General features: G+C 42.8%; 1 protein-coding gene across 2 annotated transcripts in view; it reads left to right on the top strand.

Moving 5' to 3' along the window:
• The first annotated feature begins 34 nt into the window (after positions 1–34).
• LOC124184558 (DE-cadherin) overlaps positions 35–15,466 on the top strand; it is a 50,311-nt gene continuing 34,879 nt past the window's right edge. For both annotated transcript variants that reach the window (XM_046574388.1, XM_046574387.1), the window contains exon 1: positions 35–483. In XM_046574388.1, coding sequence (XP_046430344.1) covers positions 315–483 — 169 coding nt within the window. In that variant the 5' untranslated portion in view covers positions 35–314. The remainder of the gene's footprint in view (positions 484–15,466) is intronic.

Below are 15,466 nucleotides of genomic sequence, written 5' to 3'. Positions count from 1 at the left end.
GGAAGTGGCGGTAGAGGAGCGGGCGAGTCAGTCAGTCAGTCAGTTGGGCTTGCGACTCGAGTCTTGGCGATAGGGCGAGCGGGAGGCGATTTAACGAAGCTCGGATTGATCGGCGTCATAAAGTGCTTGTGTGAATAATCTCCTCGTGTCCAGGATGGGAGCCGGCGGCCGTTCGGCATCGTCGTAATCGGCGGCGACTTGAATTTGATCGACGTTGTACAAAGGTGAAATATAAAGGCGAGGAATAGTGCGAGGAGGGCTACAGGGATTCGGGAAGAGAATACCTGGAGTAGTGAATCGTGTGCGGTGAGACGATGCTTACGCGGTGCGTGACTACTGTGCGACGGGACTGCTACGACGGCGGCGAAATGCGAGAGGCGACAAGGCCCAGGAGGACACCGGCCTACGATGGGACGGCTGTTGCCCGACGGGCGAGGCCCCTCGTGCTCGTATTGTTAGTGTTACTCCTGCGCGGAACGCTAGGTGAGTGAACCGTACACTCGGGGTCCTTCTCCGTGTGTACGCGTGTGTACGTGTGCGTGCGTGTGTGTTGCGTCGGAGCGTCGAGGCGTGTGGATCTGGGCCTAAGGCCCACGGCTTTGTGCCGAGAGACGGCGTCGTCGTCGTCGTTCGCCTCGAGGAATTCAGTGGAATTGATTTATTTCAATCGTTGATTAGAACGACGACGACGTTGCGACCGCTTGTTTTTAACGTGGGAAACACGGTGATGCGAGAAGCCGAGTCGTTGAAACCGCTTTGACGAAGCAACGGCGACGGTGGGGAGATGGAGGAGGGCCGGCTTTTGAACGCCGTGAAAAAGTGTTAGGGAATAAAGAGAATAGAGGAATACACGCGGTAACTCTGTGGTGATAACAATTATCCTTACGAACGCTACAGGAGTTAATGGGAATTTGAATTCTTGTCGTAAGAACGTCGCGAGGGACCGCAGCGCGTTATTCTTATTCTTTTTCTTCGTTGCAACAAAGGTGCGAGCAGGTACCCCACCCACCGACGCGGCGTACTTCGCGTCGTTCCTTTTTCAAATCTTGGGAACAGTTAACGGTTGCGATAGTCGTCGTATCTCACCGCGATACGAGCGGTTCGATTTGCCGAGATGTTACGCTAACGACAAAACACGTTCGAAAAGTGGTTACAGCGTCGAAAGCTGGTGGATTAATTAATTAGCATAACGAATCTAACCACGGCAGAGAAGGGGGGGGGAGGGCTTAGGCCCGACGGTGTTCGAAACATCCTCCTTTCTTCGCGTTGCGAATGAATCCGGGAGTAATTAGCTCGGCATTTTCTCACGTCGGGCGTTCGTATTCAAGTAACCGTTTATTTTCGTTAGTCATATTTTCTCGCCTTCGAAACGACGATTCCAGCCCGAGATGATATTTTCAATTTTCGGGGCACGCTCGCCGCTCCTCTGGAAATAAATCGAGACAATAAGGTAAACCCCGAGAGACCCGGAGCTGGGACAAAGAAGAGAGTTGAGGTCGCCGTCCGACCGTTGTAGGTGCGCTATATCTCGGCGCAGGGCCGGATCGGGGCCCGTTCTTCGCTCGTTCGGGTCCGGAGTTGTGAAACCAGCCGCGTCACCCGCGCCGTTCGTTTCACCTTTTTAAACTCGGATTTATCTTTTTCTCGGGAACCAACGGTTCACCGTGACTAATCCGACGGACGTCGACCATTTTTACTCCGCCGTGCGTGTAATGCAGAGTATCCACGGTCTGGCACGCCGCATCACGAATGTGCGTTGGGCCTTTCACGTGACCAAGGAACAATCGTGTCTCTCGTAATATTCCACCACCACTTTCCATAACCTTTCTCGCGGCGAGAGATGGAAATAATAAACCGATACCTCTGGTCTGTCTCTCTTACGGAATGTTTGCTTACGGAATTAGACTCTCCTTGTTCGTTACGGTTACAGGCATAGGTATACGAACGTCATGTCTGCCGCATGCGCTTACATACTTAAGGTTAATGCTGCAAACGGGGCCCCAATGCGAGAGAAAGAGACAGAAAGAGAATATACCCACTCTTTATACTCGGGAGAGAACAGCTGCGTGGTTTTTCCGTGCAGCCCTTAATTCTCTGATTCGTTGGCATTCCGAAGTACATTGTTTATCGTCCCGTGTATTATTATTCTTCGTGCTGATGCATCGCTAACGGCGCTCTCCAAGTCGGCCAATTGACGCAATCATCGTTGAGTCAAACGGTGGTAGAGAGAGAGAGAGAGAGAGAATGAGAGAATCAGAATCAAGAAACGGGCACAGAGGAATCACAACTCAGTGTCGGGCTTCACGAATTACATTAACGGATTACGCATACTTAACAGAGCGTACAATCATCGTCGTTTTGATTAATTTATTCCAGGGCGACGGCGATGATGTATCGAGTAATCCGTTCAAGGTCCCGGAAATTCGTTTTACTCGGAATCGATTCAAATCTCTACTATTATCGTTATCGCATTGCATTTATCCGTTTCTCCTCTGATCGCGCGATAAGCGATACATATATACATGTTGTAATACAATATACATCACGCCGCGTGGAATGGTCAACGATTTTTGTGACTATCTACCATCTTTATACAGTAGTTAGTTTCACAAATATGTATCCTCAGAATTGATCATTATGGATCACGCGTTTTAATCTTAGAGAAACAGCGATAGGTTTACATTTTTCTAAGGTGTTTGGACAGTCTTTTCTTTATTTACAATTAGTCTGTATTGTGTGCATGCAGCGGGTACTGTAAACACTGATAAATTTCCGGACAATCGTTACGATGTTTCTTGGTCTGTGGTCAGTGCAACGAATCTTGTCGTCCGCAGGTTTAGCAACGAAGTGCAACGTGTGCAGTAACGCGACGATTCCTCTCTCCCATGGCACACGAGGAGGCGACATTTTAACCACCCTTTAAATTATTAACAACAGCCAACATCGAAGACGAGAGGCTGATAACTCGGAGTGGCAAATTTTCCTTCTCGCCGTGCCAGTAGTCGGCTTCTAACGATAAAACTAGCTTAGAGCGAAGTTTAAATCAGGTTTTCAACGTACATTTTCAGCAGGTAGTCGCTCTTCGCGTTACTGTTAAGCCGGCCGTTCGAGTCGTTCGAGGTATACGTACCACAACACTCCGTACCACCGCCATCCGTCCACCATTCCTACAGTCCGCTCAGCGAGAGCGCCGTTCCGTTTCTCAGTTTTGTTCTCCTCTCTTTTTCTCCTCCTCCTTCTCCGACATTCTTTTTTATTCTCTTTTCCTACTCTCTCTTTCTACTAGCAGCTTGGCTCGCCTTGCTTTGCTTTGCTCTATTCGAGTGTTTGGATCTCTCGAGAGAACCACGAGTGGCGGAGAGGGACCGCTCGACCGGGCCTTGGTCCTTACACTCCTCTTAAATAAAAGACCCGGTCAAATTTCCTGCCCACCCCTACACACCGCCATCCATCCATACATCCGACTATGCCTACCTACCGTAAACGCGTCTTTGTCGTACCTATGCACGACAATACCGCTAATCGTAAGAATTTCAGGGCCATGCCCAGCAAACCTCGCGAGTACGCTTCGTCGTTATAATCGTTTCTTTGTTTACTACCTTACAACTCCGTTCGATTCGACGATGGTCAAATAGGAAAACTGGCAACGGTTTTTTCACCGATACGCGTTGCGGAGAAGACGAAATCGACATTCGCTGCGGTGTGCATGGGATTTGAGAGAATGCATCGGACGGAAGTAGACGTACAAAATGTGTTGTTGCGCGATCCTGCAGACAGCCAGCCAGCCCTGGTTTGTCCCTGCATGAATTTTCGCTGCAGCTGCTGTTGAAAGAGGACAGCATAGAATGTAGTAAATTCTACTACGGTACTCACGAGTTTGTACGTTTTTCACGTGAAACGAGTGGCACTACGTAGATCCGAGGCTCACTACGAATCCTACGAATGCTTTAACGCAGGTGGCCATTTTCCTTCCTCACACTCCGCCTCTCTCCAACTCGCGTACTATTTTTTCCCAAGCTTCGCAACAATCGCTCGTAGCAACGTTTTACTTTTACTTCTACTTCTACTTCTACTTCTTCTTCCTCTTCGGTGCGATTCAGAAGCGTAGCGTCGAAGTTGTTGGTTGGCTTGTCTCCGTTCTCTTGCTGGCCTTTGGTCTATAATCCTCAGAGTTCTCGTGCAGGATATTTTGCGGTGTGTACAGTCCAGTACGAGGTAGAATAGACCGTTTGCAGCGCGCAGAGTGCGGTGGGAAGATTTTCCCTTATCGCTTCCTGGCGTGGCGAAGTGTCGTTTGCTTCATCATTATATCCCATTCAGAATTACTCGACCGCACGACTCTCGCGTAGGCATGAAAACCTAGTTACGCACACGGCTGGCTGCTCGTTTGGGTATTTGCGTGCATCAACCTATACGGTGCACAGGCACCTGTGTCTATATATGTATACGTATGTAATATGTGTTCATCCACATGTGCGTACCTTCGTTCGTTATCTTGCGTTATCACGTGGCCAGGTTTCTTGTTCGTTGACGAGGGTGATACACACACACGAACACTTACAACTGTTGCAAAATTTCATTCGCCTGTGTATTATTTTGCGGCAATAAACGCAAGCCGTTGCCATAATATCCGATAATGCATCCATTGTGTACGGCATCCACGGAACTTCTTTGAAAGTAGGAGGATAAGCCTGGGGAAAAGTGGTACTTGAGACGACACATTAATAATGTTAGATGAATGTGTATTTGTAAGGTTCTTAGAATTTTTTATTTCTCTAAGCCAGAAATTATACGTACAGAAGAAATGAAATGATTTGTTGTAGCTTAGTATCAAATATATACCTGTATGTTATTGTGCAGGTTTGTTATCTATAAATCAAAATTGTACTCTACTCTGTAACGGTAAATCACGTAGAAGCAGCAGCGGCAACGATCAGGGAATTCAGGGAATCGGTTTCACACGCTGCGAGAGTGTAGAATTGCGGGTTGGGGAAAGTGCGGAGATTCGTTCCGCAGTATCGACGTACAGCAATTGTTCTGGGAAATGTAAATTTTTCTTTTTAACGTTATGTTTTTAAGTGCATCGTATCGAGGTAATACTAATATTAGAATTAAACAAAAATCAGTAAAAAAAACTCTGCATCTTGAGTAGAATGGATCGGTTGTCCTTATTACGATTAGTACGTAATTGGTTGATCCTTTGTACGATATTCATGTAGTTGCAAGTGATGCAACGAGGTCGATCCACGGTTTGCAGTTTCAATTATTCTCCGTGCAGTATCTGTCCGTGATAAACTCTTCAAAGAAACAGAAACAACTGCATTACTCATGAGCCTTGAATAATACCGAGGACAAGGCAACCTTGCTTTTGGTGCTCGGGTCGCTTTCCGTGCAGAGAAAAGGGGAAAGAAAGCGAAAGAGAGAGAAGCGTTTATTGGATGTTCCGGGATTAGCATCCCTTAAGAACGACGGAAAGAGAGAGAGAGGGACTGGGACAGGATCTCTGGCATTGTGTCAAAGGGAAGAATTTTGTGGAGATTACGCGGAGGTAGGAAGGCTGACTCGGTTAGCCTCGCCTCGGTTTCCTCGCACGTCTATTGGTCGCATATTCTGCGCAGGGGCTAGAAGAAGAAGTAGGAGCGGTTGTGCGAAACGTTGCGAATGCGGGTCTCCACAACTTCCGCAACCACCGTTGGCTCGTTGGTGTTGGCGGTGGTGGTGCTCTCGGCAACATCGCCGACGACGATAGGACCGAGTAGAATATGTCAGCTTATTCCAATCACACACCGTTTTGGAATTGTGTTGGCTCGAACACGCGGAAACGATGTCGGGTATAACCTTACACACCGTGTTACGCCGATAGGGAATTACTGGCCCGGCGATACCTTACCACCTAACTCCATCAAGCTTGAGGAAACCGTGTGCGAACCTACGAGGTATAGGTGTAGGTATATCACGCTATATGTATACGTATGTACGTAGAGACCGTATGTAATGTGTGTGGTATGTGGACGCATATACTACACAGAATAATATGTTGAGGTACATATTTGTTGATCAACAACCATGGGACGGGATCTGATCGAACAACATTCGAGACGGAATTAGCAGCTAAGCTATACGTATATTTGAGAGATACGGAAAAATAATTTTTTATCAAATTTTCACGTAGATCCTCGTGAATATTTTTGATGATTTTTGATAAAATGGCACACAACACGCCGCATATTTTTGTTATTTATTATTACGATACAAAACGTGTGGTTTGAATGATGAGAAAACAAAAAAAAAAAAATTAAATAAACGAGAAAATAAATGTACAAAAGTAGATGTGACTTGATGTACATTGAAAAGTAGATAAAAAAAAGTCAACGCACATACGGACGATGTAGGTACATTTTCTTCCTTCCGGCAACTGGATCGTTTCTCAGTTTCGTCGTCGTTTTATCTCGTCACAACGACGACGCCACCGTCTTAAACACACGTGCACGCATACGCATAAGTGGCTGCAGTCAGCTAGAGTGCACAGGATATCGGACCCCGTATACTTCTTGACGTTATTTTTGTACAGCCGCAGCGTGTATATACAAGGTGATTCTTTTTCCTCGGACCCTGACACACGCGTGCCTACGTATACTTTACACGTTACGCGCGGTGTGGTGGTAATTTATTGGTAGCTAGTGCAGCCTGCAGGGCTGGTGTGGTACTCTGCTAATGGACGATGATGCTGCTTTTTCGTTTTTTTTTTTACAAAGTTATCAGTGTGTGCAGGCCACCCGGTACGTACGTAACAAGCCTTCGCATACGCTCACGTTTCACAACGCGATGTGACGGACCAGAGTTAGAGCTTCATCCTCATTCTCATTCTCATCGTGTGTACGTATGTAGGTGTAAGGTACATACCTTCCGTCCGCCTAACCCTGACCGTGTTTTTCAGTCCCGCATCTCGTCTCAGAGACGCCCGATTCGTTTGTCTTACAACTCTCGATGACTTTTCTTTTAATGATCTTTTTTTTTTTTTTTTGATTTTTATTTTTTTTTTACAACAGTAAAATTTATATAACAATTTCAAATTTTTTACACATAAATAAATAAATTTTAATACGAAGAGAATGTTATTTTAAAAAAACAGTCATCCAGATGTGAAACTGTAGGAAGAATGCGAAGGTGAAAGAGACGAAGTATAAGAAATCGTTTCACGAAGTGCAGACTGATAATACGATGTTTGTCTCGATGTTTGTACATTGCGGAGGGGAATAAGAAGAAGAAAAAGAAAAAGTAATTACCGCGCGATTATATTAATACCGTGGCAGATGTAGAGGGTTCTCGCTTCCGTCGATAAACTCTCCGTAGGAAAATACATATCGCTCGGTTCTAATTACATATTGTATGGTGCACTTCTCTGATCCACTATCGTATGTATACAATACTTTAGATACCGTTCTGTAACTCATTGCATGCATGGCGGTTGTGTGATCATTTCGAAGAAATATATCGTACGCATTATTCGATACAGAAGTTTATGCTGTGCATATTTTCCAGCAGTTGATGTATAAAGTATTAGTTGACGGTATTGTACCGATTGCTTTATTTCGTTTGTCATTCCGTGAACATTCTCTTGATAGTTGAGATCATTGATTTTAAACGTTGGGTTTTTATCGCACTGACCCCTGTGCTAAGTTCAATCTCCTGTATCACGCATTGAAATGTTCAAGGTATAATAATACGACCCTGTCGTTAACGAAAAGTCCTCACTAAATTTAAACTCGAGGATTATGCGTTATCAAAACCGGATGCAGCCCGAGTACGGTATCAAGTTTTTAAAACATGCGGATATACGTCGTTTTTTCGTGACGTAATATAAATATGTAACGTAATTCAGAGATCACAAAATTATCGTTAAAAAAAGAAAGGAAAAAAAAAAAAAAAAATAAAAACATGCGATTTACTACCTGAATTTCAGACAATCCTAAGGTTGGGAAATATAACGATTATCGTTAGACATGTATCGTCGAAGTAACGTTGCGCCAACTTGGAACCTCAATGTAAATTGTTGCTGCTTGTAAATCCTGCGGCGTGCAACAAATTGTTGTACCTAACGGGGGTCGTAATAATATCCATTGACATTTGTTTCACGTATAGCTGTGTCGCATGTGTGTACACACCTTGGTATTCCATCTATATAGCCAGCAGCGTGGTCTAGCCGATTCGTGTAATTAGAGTGGGCGTGGCTGGTCACTCGGCTACGTGTGCTACCTACCACCACTACCATTAGCACTAGCCTAGACTAGACCTAGGCAAACCCATATAGCAGGCAAAGAGCTGACAAGGAGGGACCTGAGCTATAATCTACAAATGCATCTATATAATACCTTACGTACCTTGTGTACTCTCGAGCGTAGAGAGAGTGAGAGAGAGAGAGAGAGAGAGAGAGAGAGAGAGAGAGAGAGAGAGAGAGAGAGAGAGAGAGAGAGAGAGAGAGAGAGATCCAAGGTGAGGCATGTTGCATACGACTCGCAGCGATCGGTGGGTGGTAAATATATAAAAAGTTCAAAAAATTGAAGGACCGCAATATGGAATAATTAAAGAAACGAAAATTCAATTTATATAGAATTTAAAAGTGTTGAAAGTAGAAAAGCGTGGAGAAGGAAAGGAATAGAAAGGTCGTAGCGTAGAATGCAGAATTGTAGAATCGTCAGAATTCTTCTCGATAATACGATTCTGTGTTTTGACCTTTCTATATTTGTTGTAATTCCATAATTCAACTTTCCATATTCACAATGTTCTATATATACTTGGATTTTCCACATCTTTAAATTTTACGACCAACATTATCGCGTCAATGAAAATCCGATATTCCGATCGGTCCGTCGATCGAAAATTCTAATTTTTTAGCCCCACCCTTAACGATAAAGGGGACCGAGGCAAGACCGTCTTCTTTGCTCGTTTTATTACAAGGCTTCATTCAACCTATCTATCGTTGCATCGTCAATAGCGTCTCTCTCTCTCTCTCTTTTCACACACGCGCACGTATAACAGGTATTATACGTATATACCTAGGATTCCTGATAACAGTATTACAGCATGCGTCATCGCAAGACTCACTAATCAGCCTCTCGATGTACGAGTTCCCATATCCTCTCCGTCATCGCGTTGTGCAACGTGACGCAAAGCTTTATTTCTCGGTAAAACCTCACGAAAGACGGCGTCGCTGTTGCTGTTGCTGTTGCTGCTGCTGCTGCTGCTGACGCTGACTCACAATCAGTCACTTCTCCGTACCGTACGCTAGAAAGAACGGAAGGGGGGATGGGGGGACGTTAACGCGTGGTGACGTCACGCATTCTTTTCTTACTACGAACAGCGCCGTATGACTCGATAATCGATATTTAGGCATATAGGTATATTCGTTTCGTTGGTCTTATATCGTATAATATAATCACATACACATATATATGTATATCGTATACCGTTTACCCGCAATTAAATCAATTATTATTTATATCTGTCGCACGTTAGTCGTTCGATCGTTCATTCATTCGTTCGTTCATTCATTCGTTTGCGTATTTCAGTTTTAATACTCGTTCGTTTCTTGGGCAATACGGTTGAAAACATCGTATTATTTATATGCACATGCACGTTTTGCATTTCATAATGTTTGTGGTTATAAGCGGTTACATTCCGTGAAATATTTTATTATACGCGATTTTACTTGTTAACGGTTGGGGAAGTTGTTCGAGTTAATACCGTAAATGACTTATTATTACACAATTTAATGTTAAAATTGAGATAGCGCTGCCTGTCAACCGGTTACACGTGTGTATGCGTGTATGTATGTATGTGACACTCGCGTGTAACGACTAATCAGCGGAAGAATTATTATACACTTCCCGTTACGATTGTATAATAATTCTAATTAGGTGTTGGTGTAAGAAAAAAAAAAAAAAGTGACGAGAACGTTATAGCCAGAAAATATTTTTAATTCAGACATAGTTTTAAAAATATTAATAACGCGCGTAACGAGGCACAGTTAATTTATCAAAACTCGCTGTGACAAACGATTTGATAATGAAAATTTAAACTAGATACACTTAGTGTAATTGCAGCGTGATATAAAGTCTTGAAAAAGTTTCGCGCACAAATGAAAAGTTATAAGTATTATACATAGTATAATTGGTTGAACTATAAAAAATTTTACACGATTGTTATTCAAAGTTTCGTCATTCTTGAGATAATATTTTGTTTGCTTGTTTTTTTTTTTTTTTCCTCTCTCTCTAAGAAAAATATATATATTTGATTCTTGATCAACATTCATTCACGCGAGATACGGGTAAAAATCGACGAGAAACCGTATAACACCAGCCTTTCGTGTCAAACGGGTGTTAGTAAAGTAAGTGAGGGACGAATAAGTTGGATAAAAACAAGAAATAATGAAAAATAAAAACAAAAAAAAAAAAATAAAAAAATAAACGAACGAAAACCGAAAACCCTCCGAATTATCGAAGAAAAATCAAACACCCCAATAATTTACTCGTACGGGTTTTTCCTTCCGCCTCGAAAAATCGAGGTAAACATCGTTGTATCGTATAATACAGGTAAGGTATATACGTATCATAGGTATAGCTAAAGGTGTAGGTTTCGATGAATCCCTCCCCCTTCCCCCGTCTCGAACTAAGCGCTAGTATACCTATACACACACGTTACATATGTACGCGTATTTGTACATTGTATGTATGTACAGCTGCGCGTTGCGGCGTCGTCGTGTTTTGACATTCTTTATGTGGCGTTGCGCGAGGAGAGGGCGAGAAGCGAAGAAGAGAGAGTGAGAGAGAGAGAGAGAGGAAAAAAAGTAGAAAAATTCTCTTTAATTTTGGTTTTTTTGTTTTTTTTTTAAATTTTTCCGTCTTTCCTTTTATTTTATTTATTTTTTTCCACCACCAACCCCTCCTCCGTAAGCAGAATTTGAAAGGCCCGAGTAATTTTCTGCGGGGGGGTATAATATCGCGCTAACGAGTCACCGAGCGGCAACTTGAACCAACCAACAACCAACGGTCACCTTTATGTTCGATGTAATGGTCGTCGGAGGGCAGTTTCCGAAACTCTCCCATATCGCTCCCCCGCATTCACGCGTTCGTGTCTTTCGGTGTACGAGACTTTTTACACAAATACACGTATGTGTGTAACACATGCGATACGTGTGTGGTTACATATACAGTATATTGTACAACATACCTTGTACTTGCGAGGTTAAGTGTATTAGGGAGAAATCGGAGTGTCGCGGAGGTACGCGAACCCCTTGTATGCATGTGTGTGTGTGTAAGGGTGGCTAAGTTAACTACTAAGTCATTAACGTAAGTAGCCGACCGGCGGCCAGGCCGGGCAACAACTAGCCACTGTAAATTTTCGAGCTAACTTGATTAGCCTCTGGAGAGAATCACTCGGGGATTGAGAATATTTTATGGGATGTGCACCAAGGTGGCGTCAATTATAACTAGCTACACCGTCATCCGTTGATGACTGATTTACGATTAGTCGGCCGAAACTCGATCCGCGATCAATCTCTCTTCGCCGAGGGACGAACATCTCAATTCCGACCTGTATCAGGATCATTGTAAAAACGTTTGCTCTACGTTGTGTGCATATGTAACATCCGTATGTACACCACAAAAAAGGAGGGGGGGGGTTAGACTTTATCGAAAGTTATTATTCATATTTATTTATTTTTTTTCTTCCAAGCTTCCAGACTTTAATTGACTCCTTTCTTCTTGTCTTTTTTTTTCCTTATCGACGTAGGTACTTGATTGTTTCAAGATATGCGTTTTTCTTCCCTTCCCGTTTCGGTTTTTCTTGTCGAGTGGGTGGAATTTGACTAATTCCTATTGTATGAGAATAATTATTCTTTTAATCTACTTTACGTGTATAACAGAGAAAGGGACCGAGGAAATACAAAATTCTCACGTTTTCAAAGATTCCCGGCTTTCTTTTTTCTTTCTGTACAGTTTAACAAGCGCGGTACTAATTAATTCGCGATTATGTGCGTCGGTCTTATTGTAGCCTACGGTATAATCTGTATATATGTACGTATAATTCGTTAATTGCAGGCGTCAGTCGGAAGCGAACGAAGAAGCGAGTTCTCTTTCTTGTTTTTTTTTTTTTAAATTTTATTTCTGGCTTTTCATTCTCCTTATTCGTCTTCGTCTTTTCATTCATTCCCTCCTCCACCCCCGTCTTGTATGTATATACATATATATGTGTGTGTGTGCGTACAGCGGTAAGCTTATTTTAGAAGCCTTTTTATACCACACTTGACGCGCGGTTTTCTCTCGCTCTATGGCTTTCCTTTCCCCCTTTTTTTTTCCCTTACTCTACGTCGATGTGTAACCGGGCGCCTGTGCGTCGTTGAAAATTCTTATTTCGTTTAATTAGAGGATTAATTTCGGCCCTTGTACATGCGTAATATGCGTGTAATAATAATAATTTAATAACAATAACGGGTCAACGCATCGTCTCAGTTCCAATTTACAGGATGTAAATTTTTTCTTCCTTCTTCGAGAGTTCTTTTTATCCCCTACGTTATACGTAAACGCACCACCCACCATATAGACTTTTCTTCCTCCGTATCGTTAGAAATTATTCGAGGAGTACGTCCGTGTGACAGATATACGTATGGTTAAAATTGGTTACCCGCGCTGCGAGAAGCGAGTGTTTAATTCCGGGTGCAGGAATGAAAATGGAAGAAGAAGAGTTGAGAAGAAAGAAAAAAAAAACGAAAAGGGAAAAAGAAACGAGAAATATCGAAACGAAGTCTAAATAAAGCAACAAAGATGTCAAGCTTAGGCAAACTATAAAAGTCGTCGACCTTACAGACAGCACGTACTTAAAGAACCTCTACTTCCCGAAGCTACAAACCCCCCATAACTTTATACTCCGCGGTGTGAGAGGTTACCTGCAAAACGACGATCATGCAGCTGTACAAACGTTTTCAAAGAAAACTTGTAGCTGCTCGTCGCTAGTTTCCTTGTAAGGATTAAGAAATGAAGGAAGGAAGGAAGGAAGGAAGGAATGAAAGCCAAGTAGAAACGACGTCCCCTTGCTGATAAGCCGAGTAAATTATCACTCGTTGGGGAGGAAAGGAAAGATGGCGGGTGAGTGAGCGCAACGAGTGGTGCAACTCACTCGTTTTCCAGCTGCTGCTTCATCTTCTTCTTCTTCTTCTTCTTCTTCTTCTTCTTCTTCTTCTTCTTTGTCGTCTTCTTTTCTCGCCGTCTTTTAGCCTTCGCGGGAGGAGAATAGAGCGTAACGAGTCCTCGAGTTACTTACGTACGTTTTGCGTCCGTTACTTTATACGTGTGTATGTTTATGCATGGATATACTATACATATATATCCATTCGTGCACAATGCACGTGTCCCTATACATATATATATATATATACTGCATGTATGCATAACGAGAATAATTACGCCTACTCCGCGTACGTATTATATGTATATACAACATAACGTCGACCTCCTTCAGCAGCTCGCATATATTTTTTAGATGAAATTCAATCGCGGAATGTGTTATTTTTTTTTTTTTTTTGCGAGTAGTAAAAATCATACCTAAAAGTTTTTTCTTGTATTGGTGTCGTATGCCTTAACACACATATATATATATATATATATATATATGTATAGAATAAATTGGGCTGTCGTTAATAATTTCCACACCTCGAATATCTGGTAAATAATTATCCCGGGCATGCGCATCATCGAATTGCTTTAATCGGTTCGTATGACTAATTTAAACGAATCGATTGATTTTTGATAAATTTTTAAGTCTCGTCTGCACGTATAATAATTGATGAAGTAAAACTGGCACAACGTAGTAACAACGATCCGCATTTGTGCAATCACAGATGTACATGTTTGAAATCGTTGTTAACTACGAATGAATCAGATTTATTATCGAAATTGTATAACCTATTCCCGAGTAATAAGTGCAGTGGTGAATAATTCAGCAGCTTAAAATCGTTTTTTTTTTTTTTTTTTCTTCTTGCATTCACATTATCACAGGTACAACATGATTAGTTCGCGCAGGGCTCTGCAGAGATTTATAGTCGTGAGGTACCATTCAAACACAGAAACTGATAACGGCGGGTGATAATCTATGAAAATTAACGGTTGGACTCAACGTTCACGTTTTGTGAGTGCGGTAAATATGAAACGCCATTAACGCCACAGTCTTTACAAATATATGCATTTGAAGAGAATTCTTATACTTTTGAATCACCTAACTTGTCAATGTTTAAAATATCACGGGGAGAAAAATGTTCAGCTTGTTGATTGCGGGTGGTAATACATACGTATACCTGGATGCGATCCGTGTATATTTTTAGACGTTGCTCATTCCTTGAATATACGTGCACGTACAATATAAGAAGAAGAACTTCTTACGAGATGTAAACTCAGCGTGCCTCGATGTGCGTGTGTGTGTAACGCCTGTTAAAAAGCGTATAAAGGTGTATTCAGCCTTCGCTGACAACGAGTGTCATTTCAAACAAAGATCGAAGGTATGCGGCGGGGATGTGTATCGCGGTGAAAAAAGTGGATGTGCAACAACGTGTACGTGTGTGTACGCATTTTGGGTTACATGTGTTATCTGACACGATGCGAGTATCGGATATCGATAACTGAAACGCTGCAGCTGCTGTTAAACGTACTTTAAATATGGTATTTCATCCGCGTGTGATAACCGACACAGGCACTTGCGATTACGTATAATGAATTACATGCGTAAAATTGCTGTCGTAGATTTGTTTGTTCGATTTTAGCAAATACGCGAGTCAATATCATTTGTACAGATTGTCAATAATTAGCAGATTTTTATCATTATTATACGCAGGAGACGAATAATTCAGAAATCAGAATAACGTTTCGGTACGTTAACCTCAGGTACCAACAACTTTAACCTCGTAATTATTTCACCCGCGGTAAAGTAACGCGATGATGGCGAAAATCGAGGGATTCCACAGAGTTTGTCCCCAGGTACAATTACGACATTTGCGGTTATTCTGGAATCGATTCCTTCGTCCTACGAGGTACGCATTCTTCGATAGGCTAAAATCGGCGAAAGGTAAGGGCGAGGAATTCTTGCCCAGCGGATACTGGAACAGGCAATCCCTAATGGGCCGCCTATTATACAGGGTGTATAATCGAGCAGCTGGTGCCTCAGCAGCGGGGTTCGAATAGTTTCGTATTAGCGAAGTTTAAGTCGGTTCTTCGCCCACGCCAGGCCGCAGAGAATCTGCAAACCCCGAAACCCGGTTTCAGGTCGGTTTCCGTTCGGTCGGCTCGACTCACCTACGATATATGTATAATGGCAGTAGAGGTATATCGCATAGTTTTCCCATCCCCGATAGCGGCGGCGGCTGCCTTTGTCCGCCCGTCTCTTTGTCAGGCTCGGCCGGAAGGAAGGCCTTCTTGTCTAT

This window comes from Neodiprion fabricii, chromosome 6 (assembly GCF_021155785.1).
Source record: "Neodiprion fabricii isolate iyNeoFabr1 chromosome 6, iyNeoFabr1.1, whole genome shotgun sequence".
In the NCBI taxonomy this organism is placed as follows: domain Eukaryota; kingdom Metazoa; phylum Arthropoda; class Insecta; order Hymenoptera; family Diprionidae; genus Neodiprion; species Neodiprion fabricii.
Note: the sequence above shows the minus strand (reverse complement) of the source record. Positions and strands in the feature narration are given on the sequence as shown.